The sequence below is a fragment of the Pogonomyrmex barbatus genome, unplaced genomic scaffold (assembly GCF_055798465.1).
Source record: "Pogonomyrmex barbatus isolate J1 unplaced genomic scaffold, ASM5579846v1 scaffold4, whole genome shotgun sequence".
Classification (NCBI taxonomy): Eukaryota; Metazoa; Arthropoda; class Insecta; order Hymenoptera; family Formicidae; genus Pogonomyrmex; species Pogonomyrmex barbatus.
In genome coordinates this window covers 11,070,239-11,094,006 of record NW_028297138.1, presented here as the reverse complement: position 1 = coordinate 11,094,006, position 23,768 = coordinate 11,070,239, and the positions used below count along the sequence as shown (strand labels likewise).

At 35.3% G+C, this 23,768-nt stretch overlaps 7 protein-coding genes across 10 annotated transcripts in view; 5 read left to right on the top strand and 2 right to left on the bottom strand.

Moving 5' to 3' along the window:
- The window catches only part of LOC105433001 (Mediator complex subunit 20), a 78,441-nt gene extending 76,302 nt beyond the window's left edge, over positions 1-2,139 (top strand). For 2 of the 3 annotated variants that reach the window (XM_089081129.1, XM_089081128.1), the window contains exons 4-5: positions 1,091-1,201; positions 1,342-1,816. In XM_089081129.1, the coding sequence (XP_088937255.1) occupies positions 1,091-1,201; positions 1,342-1,434 (204 nt within the window). In that variant the 3' untranslated portion in view covers positions 1,435-1,816. Of the gene's footprint in view, positions 1-1,090; positions 1,202-1,341; positions 1,817-1,958 lie in introns of those variants that run through there. The other variant, XR_016140211.1, reaches the window with a different exon arrangement.
- Positions 2,140-3,820: 1,681 nt separating this feature from the next.
- On the top strand, positions 3,821-5,601 carry LOC105433004 (trans-2,3-enoyl-CoA reductase Sc2). The gene is made up of 5 exons (XM_011648065.2): positions 3,821-3,979; positions 4,077-4,124; positions 4,471-4,781; positions 4,889-5,298; positions 5,370-5,601. Exons 1-5 carry the CDS (start codon positions 3,974-3,976, stop codon positions 5,495-5,497), a joined length of 903 nt encoding a protein of 300 aa, XP_011646367.2. The 5' UTR covers positions 3,821-3,973; the 3' UTR covers positions 5,498-5,601.
- Positions 5,440-10,847, bottom strand: tous (testes of unusual size). The gene is given in 5 exon segments (XM_011648066.3): positions 5,440-6,181; positions 6,183-7,796; positions 7,889-8,062; positions 8,138-9,644; positions 9,899-10,847. Coding segments are annotated over 5 exon segments (3,639 nt in total). The 5' UTR covers positions 10,099-10,847; the 3' UTR covers positions 5,440-6,037.
- Positions 10,848-11,087: 240 nt separating this feature from the next.
- Hat1 (histone acetyltransferase 1) lies at positions 11,088-13,202 on the top strand. The gene is made up of 7 exons (XM_011648070.2): positions 11,088-11,242; positions 11,331-11,563; positions 11,686-11,945; positions 12,044-12,200; positions 12,282-12,496; positions 12,567-12,718; positions 12,814-13,202. The coding sequence occupies exons 2-7, from the start codon at positions 11,415-11,417 to the stop codon at positions 13,117-13,119; spliced, it is 1,239 nt and encodes a 412-aa protein (XP_011646372.2). The 5' UTR covers positions 11,088-11,242; positions 11,331-11,414; the 3' UTR covers positions 13,120-13,202.
- A 155-nt stretch (positions 13,203-13,357) lies between these two features.
- Positions 13,358-15,294, top strand: LOC105433007 (testis-specific serine/threonine-protein kinase 3). Of its 2 annotated transcripts, XM_011648068.3 has the most exons (4): positions 13,358-13,689; positions 13,765-14,068; positions 14,171-14,730; positions 15,006-15,294. In XM_011648068.3, exons 1-4 carry the CDS (start codon positions 13,594-13,596, stop codon positions 15,129-15,131), a joined length of 1,086 nt encoding a protein of 361 aa, XP_011646370.2. In that variant the 5' UTR covers positions 13,358-13,593; the 3' UTR covers positions 15,132-15,294. The 2 variants fall into 2 exon arrangements, with proteins under 2 accessions (XP_011646370.2, XP_011646369.2); XM_011648067.3 differs by having other exon boundaries at positions 14,171-15,294.
- Positions 13,699-23,663, bottom strand: LOC105433010 (uncharacterized). Its single transcript, XM_011648073.3, has 16 exons — positions 23,310-23,663; positions 23,099-23,236; positions 20,875-21,023; positions 19,835-20,788; positions 19,338-19,752; positions 18,815-19,263; positions 18,598-18,746; positions 18,274-18,521; positions 17,961-18,209; positions 17,698-17,880; positions 17,473-17,633; positions 17,143-17,392; positions 16,807-17,050; positions 16,365-16,735; positions 15,961-16,284; positions 13,699-15,885 (listed from the first exon to the last, which is right to left on the bottom strand). The coding sequence occupies exons 1-16, from the start codon at positions 23,440-23,442 to the stop codon at positions 15,524-15,526; spliced, it is 4,779 nt and encodes a 1,592-aa protein (XP_011646375.2). The 5' UTR covers positions 23,443-23,663; the 3' UTR covers positions 13,699-15,523.
- Positions 21,707-23,057, top strand: LOC105433009 (RWD domain-containing protein 2A). The gene is made up of 3 exons (XM_011648072.3): positions 21,707-22,046; positions 22,238-22,687; positions 22,764-23,057. Exons 1-3 carry the CDS (start codon positions 21,852-21,854, stop codon positions 22,995-22,997), a joined length of 879 nt encoding a protein of 292 aa, XP_011646374.2. The 5' UTR covers positions 21,707-21,851; the 3' UTR covers positions 22,998-23,057.
- Positions 23,664-23,768: the final 105 nt, after the last annotated feature.

The window sequence follows — 23,768 nt, the reverse complement described above, 5'->3', positions numbered from 1 at the left end:
TAAGTCAACTGTGACGGAGCCAAAGTGAAAGAAAAATTATATGAGTATCAATTTATTTTCTGAAAAGAAAAAGAATTGCAATCCGCGTAGTACATAGCTACTCGCGTAAATATCTGCACTTTCTCGTGTTACATGGAATGATGATATTCACAAAATATGTAAGAAAAAATAATGAAATCGCGGCGAAAGGTTTATCGTCCGGCCAAATATGCGAAATTGGATTAGATTGAAAATTATTGAGCAAATTTTTATAAGGAACGGCAGCTGCCACTTCTCTTTCTCCTCTACAGTGAATCTTCCCGTTCTCATTTTTCTGGCTTCATTTCGCTTATCGAATTGCCCGGCCGAAGTACCAATTTCGCAGCGGGCGATATTAACTTTCAACCGAGCTTCCTTAACAACATAGCCTGGCTGCATAAGACGGAAGGAGAAATGGAGAGAGAATTGAAAACAGGACGAGAGACTGACGTCCCGACATCGATATCGTCATATATATACATCTCTCATTCGATCCTGACACATCCAGCAGGCACGATCTCTCGTCGAGTTTTCCAAATGGCCGATAGTATCCGACGACGTGCGAAAACGAATTTTTGACATTTTCCGAGATTGACGTTTCTATCTGAAGGGGACTCCTCGTCTCATGCCGCGGAATATTTATTCGGAGACGATGGCTCTAGTTTCTCTCTCTCTCTCTCTCTCTCTCTCTCTCTCTCTCTCTCTCTCTCTCTCTCGTCATCTGTTCACTTATGGATATTCGCGCGATAATTTCAAGCGGATTATGATAAGCTCGTCATTTTCCCATCGCTATCCGTCGAGATTCGTTCGCGATTATACGCCCGTTCCGTTTCCGTTTCCTCCCACGTTCTCCCACCGGCACACACCGTAAGCCGGATTATGCGAGAGACATACGAGGTCCTTGTCGCGGACATTCTGTCTTCGGATCGTAAAATCCCATGGCGAGTCGCGCGAATACTGTCGTCGTCATCATCGTCCCTCGATAAGCATTAACGATATCGACGCGCGTCCAACTTGACTGTAGGTGCTATTTTTTTTTTTTTTTTTTTATTTTATTTGTGAATCTTCCCAGGTCGAATACAGACCGTGCGTCGTGCCAGCGAGCGCATGGGAACTCATACGTGAATTTCTGCAAGGATTCCTTGGTTCTGCTGTGTCTAATCAAGCTCCTCAATATCTACAAGTTAGTAATTACTCGTTATCACAATGTTGCATTTATATTATATTCAGAAGTTACGTATAAAAATATTGATTAATTTTGTCAGGAAACAAACGTTTATGCAACATATAAAATTAAGCTTTCTTTTTCTATAAATCTTACAGAGCCGAATGAACGAAATTTATCAGCCGATGGACACGATACACCAGTATCTAGAACACTTCGGTCAATACAGAAAAGCCACCGGAGTGATTTAAGGGGAGCCATCGAGGCGACTTGGGCTGCATTATTTATTTCACGATGTGACATTAATGGCGAGATCGATCGCCACAACCAATCTCGCTAATATTTATTATATTACATATATAATAAATTTTCTGTATATATATATATATATATATATATATATATATATATATATATATATCTGTAATATTATTTTCTTATGTTAGGTAATTCTATAATAATTAAGACTCCTGACTGATTTACTGTAGACATGTTGAATTGTGAAGCGACAAAATACATGACAAAAATTCTTGCAAAATACATTAATATAAAAATAATTTTTAAATAGAATGTGTTTTTTTGTTGTAGAACTTTCAATATTGAAATAAATAAATAGAGGTTAATATAAAATAAGAGTTATTTGACTTTTAATCTCCGATTTGCTCAGTTTACTGTATTATGATAACAATTAAACATTTTGACATATATTTTTTTACTTGTTTTTACTTTGTAATTGCGCTCTTAATTGCAGAAATATTTGTGTATTATGAATCAGATACAGAAGATAGACAAGAATGGCGCCAATTATCAGATACCGATCAGCTGATCAGCAGATATTCCACGAGCATAGTGTCTCATTTTAATAGTAACAGTTGTATATCTTCTAAACAACGTATAAAAAAATATTTATACTTTGAAAATTACACTTATGAAATTTTCCAAGTTCTAGATCTTTAATCATAACTAAAAAGCTAAAATTGAAAATAAAAAATTTACGGCTTTTTGAAATTATGAGATTGGTCCTCTCGAATAATATTTTAATCATTTTAATTGAATTCTTTGTAAAATTGATTAAGAATTTTAAAATTCTTCGAGAATTCTACTTATTTTTTTTTCAAATCAAAAAAGAGGGACCTACTTCGTAAAGATTGTATATTTTGTATTATATTTGCAATTCACAAATGTACATATATGACACAATGCGCTTTCTGTGATAGAATACAAGAAATTACAACTTAAGCATTATACGTGGTTGATAATACCGACAATATAGTTACTTCTTGTCGGTAATGTTGCTTTCTCTCTCTTCCTTTTCCTTTCCATTCTAATAAATTTTTTGCGATATATTCTACTTACTGATCAGAAACTCGCTAAAATTTACTAATCATCATTTTTTGACCTGATTAATTTCTAGTTGGTTATTAGCCAGAAAATGACCATGAATATTATGTGTTTTATTAGGCAGTCAGAAATTAGCTAATCGCTGATCAATATTTTATTATTAAAATTTTTTACTCAGTTATTGGATAGTTACTAGTAAATACAAAAATAGTATAAAATCGCTGATTCTTGGCCATTAATTAGCTTTTCTTAAATATTTCTCTAACGTTGTATAAAATATTTCAGATCCATAAAAGATTTTTTTTTCGTAAAGAATTAGATGATAAAAACAGTTAAAACATAAAACAAAAGAAAGTTTTAAAAAATATCTCTTTGTTTATTTAAGATTATGCTTATGGATCATCGATTGTAATTTGCTTATCAGTTTCATAAGTATCTTGCTTATACATGATGAAACAGCATAAATGATCACCAAGCCTTCAAAAAATATAGCAGTGTATAATCGGCTTATTAACATAAAATAGTTCAAAGGTCATCACGCGACATCGCTTAATTAAATAAATCAATCAGGTGACTTTGAATTTATCTTACATCTTGCGATATATTAAATAACAAGATAGCTATCTTTAAGAATATGTATTAAGTGTTTTCTTTCTTATGTAGTAAAAGAATCTAAACCACAGACTAATTAATTAACTATTAACAAAATTGTGTTATTTATTTTTTTGAAAAAACGATAGAAATTAAAAAATACAATTCTATACAATTCTATGCTATTATGTATTATATCCTAGCATACATGAATTATTTTATAATATATTATTATTATTACATGTCATGCGATATCGTGATGCTGCGTTTATAAAGATCATGATCACGTCACATGTAGGCAGGAAGGGGACATATTTAAACAGAGGCGATAAAAAAAATTATTCGCGTTTATTTCGTTTTTTTTTAGAATTTCGTTTACATACCTGCGCGTCATTCTATGATAAAATTATGCATATGCTATGCAAATTTCATGTATATTTATGTTACGAATCTTTCGTTTTTGCATGCTCGACTCCGAGCCGCGATAATTGCATTTATAAGTGTCGACAATAATCACAAGAAATCAGATCGTCGAATTCATTCATTTTATATTCAATTTATTTTATATTTTTTTCTTCTTTAACAACATTCGGGTTATCGCCTGAATTTTACGTTATTATCGCGTTTTCGCGCAGTTCGCCGGGAATCTGCTGATCATTGAAAAATAAACGCTCTCAAAAAGTCACGTGACCGCGTGTGCGGCGCCACACGACGCTAGCCGAATGAAGTTGCCCCGGATAGTGAGCTCGAAGTTCGAGAGCAGTGGTGGAGGTAGCGGAGAGGAAATGAGAGCAGAGTGATATTGCGATTCGGAGGAACTGCGGTGTTTTAGCAAAGGAATTACTCGTATCAACGAAGATGGAGGTAAAAATATATCGCGAAATCATTGTCGTGCGAACAATTCTACAGATTAACGACGCACGAGTCTACGTACTTATTTATTTTTCTCGTTTTTTTTCAGATCGAAGTCCTGTCAGCGAAATCCTCCAAGCTGATAGCCAATGTGAATGTGAGTGAAGCGCTAGCGGCGATTAATCAGCGACTTTGATTGTAGAGCCGGGATTGACATTCGATTACAAAATTCGCGAAAATGTTATCTGTGACCTTTACAAAAGTCTGAGACCTGCAACTGAATTTTGTTAAGCTTAGCAATCACTATTCTCATGATTCGTAATTTGTAACTTACTATTTATATGAGATTTATGAATAATGTGAATGTATAGAATTTATTATTAGAATAATTGCTATTTGTTATTTACTATTTGTATTACCAGCATAGTGATTTTTTTGAAATCATAAATTGCTCATAGTCTATTTACATTAGCTTCAGGCATAATGTATAATTTACATTGTAGGTAAATCCAAGCACTACAATAGGAGAGATGAAACAGCAATTGCAAAAATTAAAGAAAGCGCCATATGTCGAAAGGCAGAGTCTGAGATTGGAGGCCAAAGGAAAAGCATTGTCTGACTCGGAGACAGTTAAGTCTCTTTCACTAAAAGCAGGTGGAAAATTGTATTACAAGGATCTTGGTCCTCAAATTGGTTGGAAGACTGTTTTCTTACTAGAATATGCAGGACCTTTGGTAATATATCTTTGGCTGTATCAGCGTCCCTGGCTATTTTACGGAAACGTGGACACCAGTAATTATCACTATGTAGTTAAGTGAGTAATTTTATTTAATTATATAATTACTAAATAATTATTAGAAGTATGATTTATAACTATTTTATTTGTGACATTATGTATAAACGATTTTTTTTTCTTTTCAGCTGGGCAGCAATTGGCTGGACAGTACATTATGCAAAACGTCTTCTGGAGACTGTCTTTGTCCACCGTTTTAGTCATGCAACGATGCCGTTGCGTAATTTATTCAAAAATTGCTCTTATTATTGGCTCTTTACTATGTATGTGGCATATCACATCAATCATCCGTTATACACAGCTCCCTGCTCTGTTCAAGTCTACATTGGAGCAGTGACATTCGTAGTGTATGAGTTGGGTAATCTCAGTATCCACTTAGCTCTGAGGAACTTGCGACCACCGGGCACCACAATTAGGAAAATACCGATGCCAACAGATAATCCCTTCACTGCTCTTTTTAAACTTGTTTCCTGTCCTAATTACACATATGAGATAGCCAGTTGGATTAGCTTTACTTTAATGACATCATGTCTTCCAGGTACGTCTGTGCACAAATACTTCAATCTTTAATGCAAACAAAACAGTTGTATAATATTTTTCAATTTTTAGCTGGTCTTTTCACACTTGCTGGTGCATATCAGATGACTGTATGGGCACTGGGCAAACATAGAGCATACAAGAAAGAATTTCCGGACTATCCAAGAAATCGTAAAGCCATCATTCCATTTATTCTCTAAGTTAAAATGTCTATACAAAGTAATATTGGTAACTCGCGATACTACTACGATATTATTTTGTTGCTCTTTTTGAAAGAATAAATATTAATGATTATGTTTAACAATTACGTTCCAAATATATGACGAACAATTTCTAGTAATGAATTTCGTAGAAGTACAAAAAAGAATACATGCAGTTTAGTTTCTATTTTATATTTTTGTACAAATTTTAAGGTGGGTTTTGTCTTTTTCACCATAATGAAATTATATATATTATGAATAAATATTTAGCGCTCTCTTTCCATATATATATATATATATATATATATATATATATATATATATATATATGTATATATGTATACTTATATATATATATATATATATATATATATATATATATATAAAATTATAATGTGGTAATTAAATACAATGTGGTAGAAATATCCAAAATTATGTTTACAACATATAATACATTCGCTGAAATATTAAATAATTGTTGTAATGTTATTTTTACAATAATTAAATCCTTGAAAGAAAAAATTAAATTGCAAATTCAATTCAAGATATCTTCTCTTTCGTTTCTTCACAAGGAATCTTGCCTTGTAGTCGTTTAATATCTTCTTTTAATGCTATGATAACCTGTTGATATTCTTGCATTTGCTTCGTATATTTCTCCTGCATCTCCGTACATTCATGGAACGTTTTCTTCTTCAATTTTTTTTGCTTCTTCGGGTTGCACGTCTTTCTTTAATCCCAAGAGACTCTCCATGTGCAAAATGTGTTCTCGCGCTTCCTTCAATTCTTTTCTCAATGCGTTCAATTCTTCGATGAGCATGCTATTTTCCTCCGTCATTTTCTTCAAATCTTTATTTCTGGGAGATACGGATAGAAACTGTTTTCTTAAAGACTTGATAGTTTTTTCCAAATAATCTTTATGCTTCATGAGTTCGCGTTGCGTGTCCATGTCCGCTTTGTAATTATGTAGAAGTACATCGTCCGCGCTATATTTGTGATATAAATTGGTCACAGCTGTTTTCAGAGCATTCGGTTCCTGTATAAGTCCCGCAACGTTGTAAATGTCGACACGAATTTTTCGTAATAGCTGTTGGCACCTCTCATTCTTATGAATTTCACGCTCGATCTCTTGACGCGCAGCATGCAATTTCTCCCGCACTTCTCGTAGCTGCAGTTGCAAATTTTGATTGGTCTTATGAAGGTTCGCGACCTCCTCTTCCATGTTTCGAATAGTATCCTTTAATTTCTGTATCTCCTGATCCCTCGGTTCTATCTGACTCTTCAACTCGTCAATTTTGCAATTTAGCACAAACTTGAACTTCTCCAATTCCTGATTTGTCTGCTTTATATCGTATATTTGTTGCTCTTTGTCCTGAATGATAGTATTCCTTTCGCCGACCTCCTTCCTCAGATCCGCTATCTGCTTCTCCAGATCCTGTATATTTTTTTGAAACTGCGTGTATTCGCCCTGTACTCGATGCACCTGCCTCTTCAGATCATCTATATCCCTCTGACTGGCCATGAATTTATTTCGCATCACTCCAGCCTCTCCCTTCAACTTCAGATTGATCTGCCTCTCCTCGTATAAAAGATTCTCATATTTCGTACGTATCTCGAGAATCTCGCGATCCGCATCGTCCTCTATTTGCGCCATCAGACGCTCGTGAACGCGCTCCTTATGCATCATCTCATCGGACGTTTCTTCCAATTGTACTTTCTTCTCGTGTACCAGAGCTTCGTATTTCGTTACGGTTTTCTGCAATTCCTCCGCATCGTGTTTCTCAAGATCTTTCAACTGCATCTCGTAATTCTCCCGCATCGCGTTATTGCGTTCTTCGAACGCCTGATACTTGTCGTACTCTGTAATCAACTTGACTTCGTAATTATTTTCCATCTGCTGCATCTCGTCCTCGTGGGTCGCCTTCATCTTCACGATTTCCACGTTTATGTTGTTGATCTCATTTATATGGTCCTCTTGAAGCTTTTCGATTTTATCCCGCATCTCCTTGATGGCCTCGCAATAACCATGATGCACGTCGCGTAATTTGTCATTGTGCTGAATATCAATCTGCCGCAACTTGTACGCGTGCTCAGTTTCCAATTCTCTCATCCTCACCGTCAGACTCTTGATGGTGCGTATCTTCTCCTCTAAGTCACCTTTACCGACCAACACCTCGTTCGTATACGGCAGATCTCGGCCCATCTTCATGATTTTCCCTTCGGGAGAATATAATTTCCAAATACATAAAGTGCCATCCTTCGCAACCGATACTAAACAATTTTCATTGTAAGATAGTCCGATCTGAGATGAAGAAAAGAGGAAATTTGATTTATATATATATATTATATATATATTTTAAATAAATTTTAATTAATGTATCGAGGAAGAAATACCTGCGTAATATCAACACAATGTACATGGAAGTCCGTCGATTCTACCGGAGATTGAAGTGGACTTTTCAACGAGATGATGATACCACCGGGGGAAGTTATAAAGAGCATCAAATCATCTTTTCCCATGATCATCTGCTGCATTTCTCTGCCAGACAGTCGAAACTCTCGTGATATCTAAAAGACATCAAGCAAAAACTCTTATTTTAAAAACGATCGCATAGTTTCAAAAGAAGAGTCATCAGGATCTACCGCATTCTCCTTGATTTCGTATATATTATCATCATGCGCGATGCAGTAAATAAACGACGCGTCCGAGGAAAGTGCGATGTCACGCAGGTCGAGGCCCTTTAAAATAATTTCACCGGATCGCGTGCCGCTAGTCATATCCCATTCGTATATGGCACCTTCCGCACCCATGCTCAGCATCTTCAGGTCTGTCTGCGACCAGAGAAGGGTCTTTACTTTGCCCGTATGTCCCTTGAGAATGAAGGGTTTATAGAAGCCGATGGTGGTGTACACCTGCACGACGTTGTCGTTGACTGCGGCGAATAGGTGACCGTTGTAACTGAAGCGAACTATCTTGCAATTCCTGATCGCGATCTCATGCATCGGTAGTAGATCATCAATCAGGATGCTCATGAAGCGTAGCTTATCGGTGAAACCGATCAGGCAGAACAGTCCCATCGGATGTAACGCAATGCTGAATATATTCTCATTGTATTGCTTCAGTATGATGAGGTTTTCGGTCTCGAAATCCCATAATCGGATGCTACGATCGAGCTCGCCGCACGTCATGAAGATTGGTTTCCACGCGCACATGGCGAGGCTACTGATGGGACCATGATGTAACGGCTGACCCATGACTTTCATCTTTTGTGGCTCCGGATCTATCTGCAGGTCCGGGCCCCAAAGAATCGCTTGGTACAACTGGGACCAGCCGGCGGTAATGATCAAATGATCGAAACTGGGATTTATGTTGATCGTGTTGATCTTATAGAGATCCGGATCCTCGTCCTTCATCCCTCGCTCCGGAATCACATAGATGTTTCTCTTCGTGTATTTATGTTTTCCTTCCTTTTCATAGAGCACCACAGTACCCGCACCGTGTGCATATGCAAATCCACGTGGAAACGCGATCAAGCAGCGCACATTTTGTTGCCAGGTAATGTCATCGCCGACTTCCGTCGTCTGCGAAGCAGTGGTGGGCATAACGTACTCTTCACGGATCTTGAGATTCATCGACACAGTATCGGACATTCTATATATATTTTTGAGATCACCGTTTTCCAGATAGAGTACACGGCCATCCTCGGTGCCGACCAACAGTCTATCACTATCCAACCAAGCCATGGAACAGACGAGGAGATTTTCTGCTTTGGCGAAACCATACGGTCGCCACACCGTTTCGGAACATGTGAGGAACTTAAAGGTATAAGGTCCACCGACTGCCACCACCGTTGTATCCGTTGGATTGCAAGCCAACATCTCGGCGATCGCCAATGGATTTTGAGGATTAGCCAGCTTGAATGTTGACTCGACCTTGCCTTTCTCCCAGTTGTAGAAGAGCATCGTTTGATCGGGCTCGCCGGTGATCGCCACTAGATATTTATTATCAAAAGTAAACTCCAGACATGTAAATCGAGTCACTCCCGGAGCATCAAAAGGTATTCCAAGCAGCTTCCTGCGTTTCAGAGTATTGAGATCGTAAACGGATATAACAGGTTTATCTCCTACTTCAGATAAAGCGGCATATTTCCTGAAATTAGCGAACCATGTATTGTCTATGTATCTTATGGGAGAAACAGAAAACTTAAAATGTATTCATAGAATAGTTTCTAAGCTAGCTCCCATTTTCTCTATTCAAGAGTTTTCATATTTTTTTTTTTTTTTTTTATTAAATGTGAAAAAGAAGTTTTAACTAGCGTTCCATTTCATACAAATGTGAACAATTTTTTATTAATTTTTTTTTTATAGACAAGTATCCTCTTGATATATTTCAAATTTACTCACTTGTTAAGCGAGACACAAATGACATTTGCATGATGCTTGTCAGGGAGTCGAATCAATCTTTGTTGATACTGAAGAACATTGTGAATCGCTAGTGTATTACCAACCGGATATAAAATCTCTGCGTCTGTGATGTAATGTGCATTACCGGCGATATCTGTTTTTAAGCCGTAAAAAACGCGAGACTGCAGGGATACGGCCATCTCGTCTGAGAAAGTAAAGACGTTTTTCACGAAGCCTTAAGGATCATGTCTTCTGTATTTAAAATGTATCGTCTCCTCTTCTCCATCCTTCGTTACTTTTTCTCCATTCTGTCTTCTCAAGTTCGAGTATATTCATATTTTATTTATTAAATGCAAATCAAAAGGATGGGGATACTGAGTTACTGAAGTTCAATAGCTGAACCGAAAAACGGAAACTCATAAAGAGAGATGTTTTCGTTTCCCAGGTAACGCATTCTAATTGTAGCGTTATATATATACATATAAAGAAAAAAATGTCCCATACAAAATATTAAAGAATTAATAATTCAAAATATTTGACTATACATTTGTTTTAAATCTCATTTTTTTCTATATATTCCTGCTGTTTTATTTGACCGAAAATATACTTTATTTAAAATTGTTTAACACTTGATTCTTTAATGTCAAAATATATTTTTGTAAAAACATATTTTATTATATACAATATATATTAATATATATTAATTAATTTTTTTAAAACTTTGATTATATTAATTGAATAATTAGTAGTGAATTTATTTACTGACATTATCTTTAAAAAATATTTTAATAAAATGAGTAACAAAACATTTTCAATATTATATATCTTCAGTTGACTACAATATAATTATTATACTATAATATAATTATTATATTACAATATAATTATTGAGTATATAAATTGGCGGCATGTTTTATTCCGGATGTGCATCCCAATTTCATCTGGCAATGTGATGGGCCACGTTATTGAATGGAACATTTGTGCTGCCCTCGCTCCCGCTTCCAGTATCATTTCAGGCCTGTTCTTTTTAGCTAAGCTTTTTGCGCGGTTATCTTCCCTTTTTTTTTTCCGTGTTGGAAAAAAAAAGAAAAAACAAACAGTGCAAAAAGTTCAGCTAAAGTACAACTGAAAGGAACAAACCTTGCATATCCATTATTAGTCAACATCCATCGGAGTGCCGATCTTCGATATTATTCGTTCGTGATTCAAGAAGCAACAGGAAGCAACTGAATGGCTCCATTCAAAAATCATTTTGCGCAAAACTGTGTTTTTACGTTGAATCATCTGCGCGGCGCGAAAATTAATGCAGGAGGAAACTAATTAATCTTAATCCTGCATACCGAGGTAAGGAAATTACTTTTTTGTATCAAGGATTCAATGGTTCTTTGCGGTAGTCTAACCTGTATCCTGTGTGTTGATTTCTGTATTCAAGGTCATATTCTTCCTGGAGTCAGAAGAAAGTATTCTCAGATAGTGCCTGCGTAATACTTCCTTGTTGATTTCTTCTTCTGGAAAAATGGAGGATTCAACAACAGCACGCCTGAAAAGGCTAGTAGCAAACAGTAATGAAGTTCTGGAATTAAGATTGATCCGCGATCTCGACGATTTGCACTCAAAGGAGGCTGTCTTCAAACCGGAGATGACTTATCAAGTGTTCGGAGATAGGTTTGTTGTTATGAATTAAAATAAAATTTGTTAATTCATTAAACTTCACTCTTTCTTTGTTAATAACTTTGTTGTACTGAAAAAGATATAAATTCCTTATTCTGTTTTTTTGTTCTTTATAGGGAAATAATATTTGGTTATTTGGATTTGTCAGTGCAACTATTCTATTCAGCAGGTTGTTTGGAAACATATTTGGGAATGACGTATACTGAAAAAATAAATCCAAAGTATGAAGGAGTTCAAGCTGATCCAGTTTTAACACAGATCGCTCCAAAACTTGCTCCCGATGTTCATTACAGCTTAACCAATTTTACTAATGCACTCGCCAAAGATGAAACGTTTACACCATATGGAGAATTGATACACTCTTTTTCAATAAATGGTATCTTTATAATTTTCTTTATCTCTATGCACAGGATAATATTATTCAGATCTGTAAAGATTATATGCTGTTTCTTTTTTTTTTTATTTGATACATAGATGAAGGTACAATGAGGCAATTTGTGGTCTACAAGGCAGATATGAGTTATAAAGGATTTAGAGAATATCATCAAAGGATTCAAACATTCCTTCTTTGGTATATAGATGCAGCTCTTTTCATCGATCTCGACGACGAACAATGGCAGTATTTTAATTTGTAAGTATGATTTGATATTATACTCTTTATATAAATTAATTAATTAATATAATCTTTATTAAATACTTTTTCTTGAAATAGATTTGAAAAGTATACTACATCAGTGGGTGCTACTCGGTATGCAACGATTGGTTTTGCTACTGTGTACCGATACTATGCATACCCGCAACACATTCGACCACGCATCGCTCAATTTTTAATCTTGCCGCCGTTCCGAAGGATAGGTCTCGGCAAACATTTGTTGCAAGCGATTTATCGCGAATACATTGGAAGGCGTGAAGTTAAAGATATAACAGGTAAGAAAAGAATAATCGACAAGCATATTGCACATTAATAATTGCATCCTAAATAAATGTATATTTGCAGTTGAAAGTCCGTCCGAGGTGTTCCAACGATTACGAAACTACGTAGACGCCTTAAATTGCAGTTCATTACCTAGTTTTGCACCACAGCGTTTACAACAAGGTTTTGACAATGAAATGATCACTGAGGCTAGGAACAAATTAAAAATAAATAAGGTATTCCATATTAACGTGCTATTTATTTTTTATTATCACCGCTGCTGTTTCCTTTTGATTCTTTGTCTTATGTTAAAATATTTTTTTTTTCACAGAAACAAGCTCGCATAGTGTATGAAATCTTACGATTGCAGGCGACGAATGTCGCGAATGTGGACGAATATCGGGCGTATAGAATAGACGTGAAGAAAAGACTGAATATACCGTTTAAAAGAAAACAGAACGAAGAACTGAAAATAGAACGCGCGTTGAAGAACTCTGCGGAAAAAAGCACATATACGAATGGTAATGGTCTGCCATCCGATGAGCAACGCAAAGAGATATTGGAAAAGGAGTATCGGCTCTTGGAAGAGGAATATAAGATAGTCATTAAGCGATTGGAGAATGCTTCCGAATTGTAAAATGTTGTACAATTTGAATTCGCATCAATTGAGAAATTTTTAAGCTGTAAAAATATATCAATAATTTTCAACGTTTTATACAAGCGTCTTTTCTCTTTCTTATTTTTCTATTTCTTGCGAAACGTTCAATTGTTTTCGATTATTTACTTCGATAGGCACGGGGACATGCTCAGCCTGCGGTCATTGACATTCGTGTCATTTTATACTTTGTTAAAATGGTTAGATAACTAGAATGCGGACTCTTCAAAATTTTTAGTGTAAGATTCATCATCGTTAATAAAGAAGCAGATCAGTGTAGCAAACGTCTTCGCAATTTGCTTTATCAAACGTGTACGAATGGAGGTTCTACAGTGCCGTTGGATTGTCCGAATTCACAGTGCAATCTGTATTTAAATGTGAGGCAAAGTGAAAATGGCTAATCGCGAATTATGATAACGCAGCGGATAGAATGCAGTCTGTCATTCTACGTATCTCATGTCGCACCTGACTCAGACACCATCCGAGGAAGCCATACTGCTAACCCGAGGTTACAAGCTGCAGAGAAAGCTCGGCGAGGGTTGTTATGCGAAAGTCTGTATCTTAATTAAATACTTTTATTATTCTTCTTGAACATTTTAAATCGCATCAGTTTCTTGTTTATCGCAGGTATACTTGGCTGACTATAAATCGGAACATGAATCAGAGAAGAACAGCATCCTGGCCTGCAAGATCATCGACACTATGAATGCACCGAAGGACTTTGTTCGGAAATTTCTACCGCGTGAGCTGGACATTCTCGTGAAACTGAACCATCCGCACGTCGTACATGTGCACAGTATCTTCCAGAGGCGCAGCAAGTACTTCATATTCATGCGTTTTGCCGAGAACGGTGATCTTCTTGATTTCGTACTGAAGAATGGCGCGGTAATGGAGAATCAAGCCCGCGTGTGGTTCCGGCAGCTCGCTCTAGGTGTCGTGACTCTCATCTTGTAGAATTAATTTAATAAAAAAATTTCATGATCAACGATCCAGATCTATGCAAATTTGCGTAATGTGTCATGCACATTTTCAGGCCTCCAATATCTGCATGAGATGGAGATAGCGCATCGTGATCTCAAATGCGAGAATATTCTTCTCACGTCGAATTACAACGTTAAATTGGCGGACTTTGGTTTCGCCCGTTACATGATCGACAGTCGCGGCAAGCGCGTCCTTAGCGATACGTATTGCGGTTCGCTATCGTACGCGGCACCAGAGATTCTCCGTGGTTACCCGTACAATCCAAAGATATCCGACATATGGTCGTTGGGTGTGATCCTCTATATACTACTGAATAAAGCCATGCCGTTCGACGAGGACAACATAAAGCAGTTGTACGAGTTGCAGATAGCGCGCAAATGGAAGTTTCGTAGCAAAGTAATAAATATTTTGACCGATCACGTGAAGAAGCTCATTAGTAATCTGCTCGAGCCGAACTTGTCGAAACGCTGGCGTCTGAATCAGATCGTGCAGAGCAACTGGATCGCCATGGATCCACGCCTTCTGGTGCTTACACCCGCGGAGCAAATCGCGCTAAATAATGCGATCGAGGAGCGCAAGAAACATGAAGAGAAGTTCACAAGAAGGGAACCGGTACGGACGGAAAGTCTCATACGATCGTTGCTCCGAAATATTCTTTATAAATCCAAATGTCTCTTATTATCGTTTTTATCATACATCGCGATGATAATGCATATAATGCTGCCAATCATCCGCTTGACGTACACAGGCATCTTATGGCGTATTCAATCGCGAGACTAAAATAACTTTGCTAATGAACATTGTTTTCTTACGTTTTGTAGATCAATTCTATATAATAAAGAAAGTATGCAAGTAATATCGCGAAATTACGAGTGATCGATTTTCAGAAACGGATCAGAATCGAGGAGACGAAAAAGATCGACGAGTTCAAACCCAATGAAATGGAAGAAATAATGGTCCTAAAAGACGTTGTGAAAGTATGTGTCCTTACAATTAATTATATTCTAAAGTAAAATTAAATGGCAAAACTTTTTTATCTTTTTCTTAGGCAGCAGCTTCAACGATCATAACAGTTTAACTTAAAAATCTTGGTCCTTTTTGATCTGTGATTCACCTTTTTATACATGTTTTTATCTTGCACATGATAATAAATTAGAAATAATTTGATACACCGCATTTCAATATATATCTTTCTTAAAACAAGTAACATAGATAATATACATATCTATAAATTTTTGTTTTGTGTGTCTCTCGTTTCTTTTTTTTAATCTATTATAAATAGAAATGATAAATATAAAAAAGGAACTATAGCTATTATAAGTTTCACGAATTCAAATGATTCAAATGAGCTCTCCGCGAGAATTATACTAAATACTTATACAGGATTATACTATACCTATACATTCTAATTACCCACATATCGTGCTTTTAATACAATCGTACTATTTTCTGTTGTCGCTTTAACGTAATAATCGGCGCCGAGAGCGAACGTCTCTATTTGCCCGTTCAGAGATATTTTAAAAATGTGCTCTGGACGGAAAACACCTGCGAGATTCCACATACCGTCAGATCGAATTAGCAAATGTTGATTGTTCGGCGTCTTACTGATTACAAACGCGTCGGAACTCGGCAAAACGAGTTGCTCGAATTCTTTTTTCCACGATTGATAACGTAATATCAAGGTTTCTTCGGACAGTCGCAAAAAGATCCACAATAAATCGTCAATCAGTTCCGCAGATACTTGAAGTATATCAGGCACGTACAATCCTGTCAGACATTACTTCATAATATTGCGATTTTCTCATTCTCTTATAATATAATATTTCTTTGCGAAATTCTTACCTACTATCTGATGAAATTTTTCTTCTGTAATGATATATGAATAAACTGAGACATAATCTGTTGACGCTAATACCACAAATATAATGTCGTCTAGCAGTAACAATTTCTTCGTTAAGAATATGCTGGAATTCGTACCGGCGAGAAACTTTAATAATTTTGTATCGTTACAAACCGAGGAAATATTTTCTGCTTCACAAAGACAAGTGCTATTAAGATTCATATTTTTTGTATCAGATTCATATTCCTCTGCGTTAGAAGTATTAGATGCGATTTGTAACATATTCTCGTCTACTACTTCAAATTTGTTCACATAAATGGCACGATCTACATAAAAAAAAGATTAACAATATTGCGAAAATCAACTTATCGATACGCCGTTTAATAATCTAATGAACATAACTTACTTTGCAATGCGATTTTTATGTCCTCCGACGATGCCACGACTCTCGTCAATCTATTCAAGACCTTGTCAGTATCACTTTGATCAGTAATATTACTTAAGTCCGTTTTTTCGTAAAGTCCGGCGATTGTGATATTTCCGAAAATTATAAGCTCATTTCTGAAATCCATTTCACTTTCTATCGTTTGCAACGTTTTATGTTTTTTCATTTGCTCGTTTATTAACGCCGTTATATTCACGTCATTCACGGTGCCATCAATAGTAAAAGATGGTGCATTAAGCTCGCCTCGTATCTCTCTGATGCTGAACAGCGTTTGATTTCCAGATTTCAGTAATGCGTTTTCGACATCGCGACCCATAATCCTACCTTTGACGCTAGAAAAGAAAAAACCAAATTCTCAACGATGTTTAATAAGGAATATCATTTCGGCACAAATATCAATTACCTTAAATTATTCAAGGAGATATTATTAAAGGTTTTTTGACCCTTAATTATAGACAACTTTTGACATTTTTGAATCAGAGCATATTTGGTAAAGTTTGAGAACTTTATATTTAATGGCCAAAGATCTTTGGTTATCAAATTTGATACCATTTTTTTTCCGGTAACAATATTCTGTTTCGCATCATATCTAACGATATCCTTGTTTAAGTCAATACCATTAAATTTACCATCCCAATACATATTATCTAAGTTAAATAAAAGAAAAAATAAGTTTATCTTTTTTTATTAAAAGAAATTTATATTATATGTATTATTTTCTATTATAAAACTGCCTTACTTATGTACAATTCCTCAAAATGCCACGAGGCATTTATAGTTTGTGGCATATCTTTCATTAAGGAATTTGTTAGCAATTCATTCAAATCCAAATCTGAAGATTGAATAGTTGAAGTGTTCTCTGCATTGATATTGTATACCTCGACGTTCTTAAACGATGGAACTACAGTAATAAATTGTTTCTTCGTTTTGCTTAAAAACTTGCACATCATATCTGTCCACAATTTTATGTTCAATGAATTATTAAAATTCTAAAACCAAAAAATAATTAAATTTATAATCCACATCTTTCTTGAGCAAATAAATCTTTTTTTCTCAGTACTATTCTCACATTTATGTAGATATCTCCTTTCAGAGTTATATTTTCAAAGTTTAAGTTGCTGTCAAGTAAAATTGTATCTTGATTTGCCATCCATACGTTTTCGGATAATTCAGTCAGATTCACATTGTTTATATTTTGTACAATTGGTTCTTTCAAAAATGTAGCTGATCCTGAAAAGTATATCATGTTTAAAATCCTTGTGTCATGAAGTAATCAGTATTCCTTATTATGTACCTTGTATAATAAATGTCGATGGCATATCATTCGCGATGTAACCGAAAGTCTGGGGAACGTTTATCTCATCCGTACTTAAAGTTGTAGCAATTTGTTTTGAATTCAAATTGAGATATGCATCTAAATGCGGAAATTTTAATGTCGAACGAGAGGCGTATACATGATCCGATATAAATCCATGAGCTGTAAAAAATTAAACAGTATAAATTCTTATTCGCTTGAAATTAATTGATATGTAATAAAAATATTAGATGTAAACTTACCGAATGTTACGTGTTCTAAAGATATTAGATCGTCCACCTTTAATACATTTTCCATAAAAGACTGTATATTTATATTATTGATGTTTCTGATGTCACTATCCCCTTTTACAATTACATTCTTTACTCTCGTAGGTAAAGACAGATTAAGATAAACTGGTGTTTCGAGATTATCAACAATAAGCTTGTTAACATTTATCGGTCCTTTGAGGCGATTTACATCTATCCACTTGTTCATTTCAATTTCAAAATCTACATAACATAGATTATATAATAAGAAATCATGAAGATTTAGATCAATTCAAATTATTATTACCTTTTAGATTTATTCCTTTAACTACTGACGCTGATATATTCTTTATAAAAACTTTGCCTATAAATCGCTTCGTTGAAAAATCGACGCTTTGCAAAGCTGATACCGAATCGAAAACAGTTGCATTTAAATTATGAGCTCCAAGAATATGCGAGACATTTAAATTTTTTACAATTATATCGCCCATTGTTATTGAAGAAGTTCTAATTTCCGGAGTGACAACTTCCGCGGCACAAAGAGGAACTGTCAATCTGAAACAAGTGCATATTTTTAAAAAAATAGATGTAGATATTCCATATTTTTTATAAGATAAAGAGATTTGCATACTTTGGAATAGGAAGATTTTCATAGGTAGCGTTTGATAAAGCGACGCTATTATTTGTGAATTTTGCACCAGAAATAATAATGGGTTCAGGAGAATTCTTTGTTATCCAATTTGTGGTAACATAGTCCCACAAAGTCACGTTGTTAAATTGCTGAAAATGAAAATGTAAAATAAACTCAAGATACATGTATACGCAGATGAAGATTTCAAGATAATTACTGTTTTGTCGCTGGACAGTATTAAATGTGCTGGTACATCAGAATCCAGCGGTATACTATTCTTCAAGATCTCTTTCATCGATCGCCCGCGAAGTCTGACAATATCCTTAGCTTTGACGATGTTTCTGAACGTCACGTCTTGCAGAAATCGATCGCCGGACAATGCCAGAGGTTCATAGATCTCTCTTAATGGCCTTAATCTTTCAACTCCCTTTCCTTCTATCTTGCCTGTTGTTTTGACAAGTCCTGTGAATCTCACTTTCGCAGCACTTATCGAACCATTCATTACGGTCGTGGTACCATTTAATGGCAAAAAGAATTCATCGTTGATTAGAAACAATTCTTTTACTCTCACTTCTTTCATGTACACTTCTTCCTCAGTGTGTATTGTTGCGATATCTAACGGCAAGTAAGCTATCTTGGTATGCAAATCGGTAAATGTGTGTTTACCTAAAATTCAAATATCAAATATAACATAATATAAGATACATCAAATGCGATCGACAAAGCTAGCGTTAAATCACCTGTAACTACTTGATTTCCCGAAACTTTTAAAGTTTTTTCTTTTAGGTCTTGTATCGATATCCCGTTAACAGATTCCTTAACGAATATATCATCTATGTTAAAATTAGGAATGGGACATTTCCAATTATCTATCGTCTTCGCTTTCATTTGAGCAAAGTGTATGGTCTGATTAGAAGATTTCGATTTCTTGAATCTCTCTTTATTAATAGATTTAAGGACTCCATCATTTACGACTATACGATGAACGTAACAATCCGTCTTGCACTTTACTGTGATCTTCCTGCCACGCAAGATCTGCTTAGATTTGGCATCTTCTTCTTGTGCCAAGAAGCTTTTAGTCAGATTTAATTTGTCGATTGTACTCTTGTATCGTTGCATCAAGTGGATGAATTCCTCTGTACTTCGATTGTTTAACTAGCAACATTCAAATCTGGATTTTTATTAATCGATTTAAAATAAAATTCTGTATTTTACTTACAAAGACCAAGAGACTTACGTTTTGAACACGAAGCTGATCAATATGCGCGTTTGAAATCACTGGATTTTTGAAATCCGGAAGCTTTTCCAAAGGTCTTTGAGACATCTGTTGTTTGATCTCGGAACACCAAGCAATCGTCTCGTCCTGCAAAGATTTCCATGTTTTCTTTACGGTCCAAATAGGTCTCAAAAATGTCCATGTTTCTTCATCTTGATTTTGTATCATTAATACGTTCTCGTTGTACAAATGAATTGGACGAATCTGATGAATGTTCGATAATTTCATAGGCAATTTTACAAATCTCCAGCCATTGTATTGATAAATTTCTGCGATATCCTGTTGTACCAAGAGAAGAATCACGGTGTTCCCCATCATTAGAGAATGGACATGGCTCGCCGGCGCGATTCTTTGAAACGGCACAAAGCGATCGTACATCTCTTTGTACAAGATTGTAGACTCATTGCCGGCTAAGACTAAAAAGTGCTCTTCGAAATGACCTTCTTTGAAGTAAAACGAACTGACGTCATTAGCATAATGTAATCCCTGTATTTCTACGAACTTATTAGAACGCACGGAAAATCGAAATATTTTTGTAAGTGATCCCATAATGACGACGTGCATGAAACTTTTGTTCTGGAAGGGCAAGAGTTTTCTCGTGCCAAAGGGCAACGTATCGATTCTGTCGAAGTGTTCTCCGAGCCAGACGTAAATATATATTTTCGTTTCCGAAGCGATCCCCAAATACAGACGATTCATTCCGAGCCACATATTCATGTGCGTCACTTCGGGTATTTCAAACTCCTGTTTGAACTGGATTTCAAATTCTTCGTCTCTGTTCCTTCCAAAACGCAGAACGACGATTCCATCAATACCCTCTTGCATGACTATAAGCGTACCACCGCTATAATTATGCACGATTATCCGTTTTCCATCGGGTTGCGAATATGTTCCGACGAGGGACGCTCCGTCATCCTAAAATATATAATTATGATCATATAAAAGAGAAAATGATTTTTTTCATTGATTTTTAGAAATTATGTAAAATGATTACGACGTACAATCAATTGATAAATCAAGATGTCTGAGTAATTCATGGTAGCTGCGAACCAGAGCGATGGATGTTCTTGCATAGAAAAGAAAGCTACATCCTGAAAGTTCGGTAGATGATGGTATAAAATTTCATTGAAAGTATGCAGCACGTTCACGCCTGTGAAAATCGAAGTTCAAACATCAAAGTTATTCATAAAATTCAATTTGATTTGACATATCCGAATGGATTAATAAAACAAGAGATTATATCAATAACCATCAATTATATCAATATTATAATTCTATTCAACAATTTCTATTTCTATTTATAATTCAACATAATTCTATTCTATTATAATTTCTATTCAACAATTGTTTTATATGTGGTATATTACACTCATATTATTGAATGCGAAATTAAAATATTGACGTATCACTATTAATCAAATATTTACTGGGAAATTATTAATGAATGTTCATTTACAAGATACTGTTTTTATTACAAATATAACAAGTCAATATTAAAAGATTATTTCTACTTTATTATTATACTTAAGACTTTTATGTATTATTTTTGTCATCTTTGTAATCCCCAAAAAATCTTGTAACTATTCCTAATTAGGAAGTTCCTTATTACAGTAATTTATAATTGCAATTTTAAATACAATTAAATATAATAAAAAAATCATGATCGTTATTATATCCTAAATCTTAAATTATATTATCTTCATCGCGCATACGTCGCGAATAGCAACAAGGTATAATGAGGTAAAAATAAAAAAATAAAAAATAAGATGACGTGCTCCGATTTCAAAGCGCAACTGCGCGGTAGAGTTTTCGACTAGCAATGTCAACATCAGCTGATCTCTTGATAACCTTCAACGTCTGGACGATTACGCCATATTTTGAATTATTGTCAAAGTTCGGCTAATCCGACCGTCGTCGAAAATCGAGAAGGCAGCGTGATTAACTCGTCGTCCTTGTCGTATGTGTCATCGTGCGAAACATGTCTACTCCAGAGGAGGTGACGGAGAGTTTGACGACGCAGGTGAACGAGTTGCAGGCATTGCAGTCCGTTTACCCGACCGAGTTGACCGTGGCGGACCATGGGGTTTTGGCTGACATCAACGAGTACATCGAGTGCCCTGACCGAGACCTACCGCGATGGCTGGAGTACGCCATCACAATCCCGTTGAACGGTGTAATATAATATATAACCATTTAGACTGCATATTTTAATAAAAACAGAAACACAAGACGGGAATTTTCATTCATGGCTAAATCTCGATATCTAATAATTATCGTGATGAATTGTGATTAAAAAAATATTAACTCCAAATTTTTACATTAAAACCAATGATATGTTATTAACACATTGTTTGTTGCCACTAGGAGAATATTGAATTGCTGGTGACGCTGCCGACTAATTATCCGAAAGAGCAACCTGAAATATATGCTAGAGGTTCTAGTTTGGACAGAACGCAGCAATGCTTGTTGAATAAGGAATTATCCGCCATCGTTGAGGTTCAAGAAACGGGTGAGCCTTGCATCTACACACTGATATCGTGGCTGCAGGACAATGCTGAGGTTTATCTCAAAGCTTCCACGTGTAATCAAGTTAAACACAACAGATTAGCGAATAGAATCAGCACGGAAGATCAGGCCGCAATGGATTTCTCCAGATATTGGATTTACAGTCACCACATATACAGCAAATTCAAGCGACGGGATGTGGCTAATTTGGCAAAGGAAAATTCTATCACAGGTTTTTGCTTGGCCGGGAAACCGGGAATAATTTGCATGGAAGGAACTCTAGATGATTGCGAGTACTGCTGGCAGAAAGTAAACATTAACAATGATTCTAAGATAATTGTAATATATCAACGTTTAATCTTACACTCATACGAATATTTTACAGATTAAAACTATGAACTGGCACAAGATATTAGTAAAATTATTAGAAAAAGAGAAAGACTGTAATGATGTGGATAGCATGCGCAAGTTTACGGACTTTCAAGAAGTTTCCTTCCCCACTACCGAGCGTCATAACGATATGGGTCAACTTTTGAAATATCTAACTGATCATGATTGTCAACATGCGTTCAAAGAACTTTTTGGAATAGAAGGAAAATTCAGTAAACTTTCAAATTGATATGATTACATAAAAGCAGAAATACTAATGACAAATATACTTTGTCTAATTTTTTTTCAATCTCGTAAAATTTTTATGTACGTTTGAAATCCTTTGATTACCTTTACTGGGTTCTGTCTCATTCTGAAGACTTCTCTTTTGAAGCTTGTTTTTTTGAAGGATTGTTTTGGTCATATCGTTCATATATCTCGCAATTTTGTTGTCAATATCATTTGTGTCGACATTTAATATATCATATGCTAAAAACATCGAACGTTTCGTTAGTAAGAATAAAAATTTTTATATCCAGATAGAAAATAATTAAAATTTTACCATTACTGAGATTTTTGAAGTATTCCGTTGTTCGATCAAGTATTGTATACAAACTTTCCGTTGAATAAGAAGAGGAACTTTTGCATTTTGTCACACATATTAATGTGAAAATTAGAAGGAACTCCCGTACCATATTCAGTAGAAGTAGTCTCTCAACTCACTGATCACGACTGATTCACAATACGAGCTTGCCCCGTGTGTCAATTACCATCTAATAATATCAATGTGTTTACAATTTTTTTGTACATAGTTCTTATATTCCCGAATTTCAGTCCGTAAACACTCCGTAACAGATACGTAAACATCACCATAACTCTCGACTATACGCATATATATATATATATATATATACAAAGAGCTTGAAAATTTCTCGTTTATATAAATTCTTTGATAAGATCCATTTTTTTCATTCCTAACAAGTAGACATAAAACAAATTGAGCAAAATAAACGATTGAAGA

Excerpts from the sequence above, each read along its gene's own strand:
- LOC105433009 (XM_011648072.3), top strand. The coding sequence starts at position 21,852 with ATGTCTACTCCAGAGGAGGTGACGGAGAGTTTGACGACGCAGGTGAAC. Across the intron at positions 22,047-22,237 it reads TCACAATCCCGTTGAACGGT|GAGAATATTGAATTGCTGGT; the intron begins GTAATATAATAT and ends TGTTGCCACTAG. Across the intron at positions 22,688-22,763 it reads GCGAGTACTGCTGGCAGAAA|ATTAAAACTATGAACTGGCA; the intron begins GTAAACATTAAC and ends AATATTTTACAG.
- Hat1 (XM_011648070.2), top strand. The coding sequence starts at position 11,415 with ATGGAGGATTCAACAACAGCACGCCTGAAAAGGCTAGTAGCAAACAGT. Across the intron at positions 11,564-11,685 it reads TATCAAGTGTTCGGAGATAG|GGAAATAATATTTGGTTATT; the intron begins GTTTGTTGTTAT and ends TGTTCTTTATAG. Across the intron at positions 11,946-12,043 it reads ACACTCTTTTTCAATAAATG|ATGAAGGTACAATGAGGCAA; the intron begins GTATCTTTATAA and ends TTTGATACATAG.
- LOC105433004 (XM_011648065.2), top strand. Across the intron at positions 4,125-4,470 it reads AGCTGATAGCCAATGTGAAT|GTAAATCCAAGCACTACAAT; the intron begins GTGAGTGAAGCG and ends TTTACATTGTAG. Across the intron at positions 4,782-4,888 it reads AATTATCACTATGTAGTTAA|CTGGGCAGCAATTGGCTGGA; the intron begins GTGAGTAATTTT and ends TTTTCTTTTCAG.
- LOC105433007 (XM_011648067.3), top strand. The coding sequence starts at position 13,594 with ATGTCGCACCTGACTCAGACACCATCCGAGGAAGCCATACTGCTAACC. Across the intron at positions 13,690-13,764 it reads GCGAGGGTTGTTATGCGAAA|GTATACTTGGCTGACTATAA; the intron begins GTCTGTATCTTA and ends TGTTTATCGCAG. Across the intron at positions 14,069-14,170 it reads GTTCCGGCAGCTCGCTCTAG|GCCTCCAATATCTGCATGAG; the intron begins GTGTCGTGACTC and ends GCACATTTTCAG.
- LOC105433010 (XM_011648073.3), bottom strand. The coding sequence starts at position 23,442 with ATGGTACGGGAGTTCCTTCTAATTTTCACATTAATATGTGTGACAAAA. Across the intron at positions 19,753-19,834 it reads ATCAGCTTCGTGTTCAAAAC|TTAAACAATCGAAGTACAGA; the intron begins GTAAGTCTCTTG and ends GAATGTTGCTAG. Across the intron at positions 17,634-17,697 it reads ATCGACATTTATTATACAAG|GATCAGCTACATTTTTGAAA; the intron begins GTACATAATAAG and ends TATACTTTTCAG.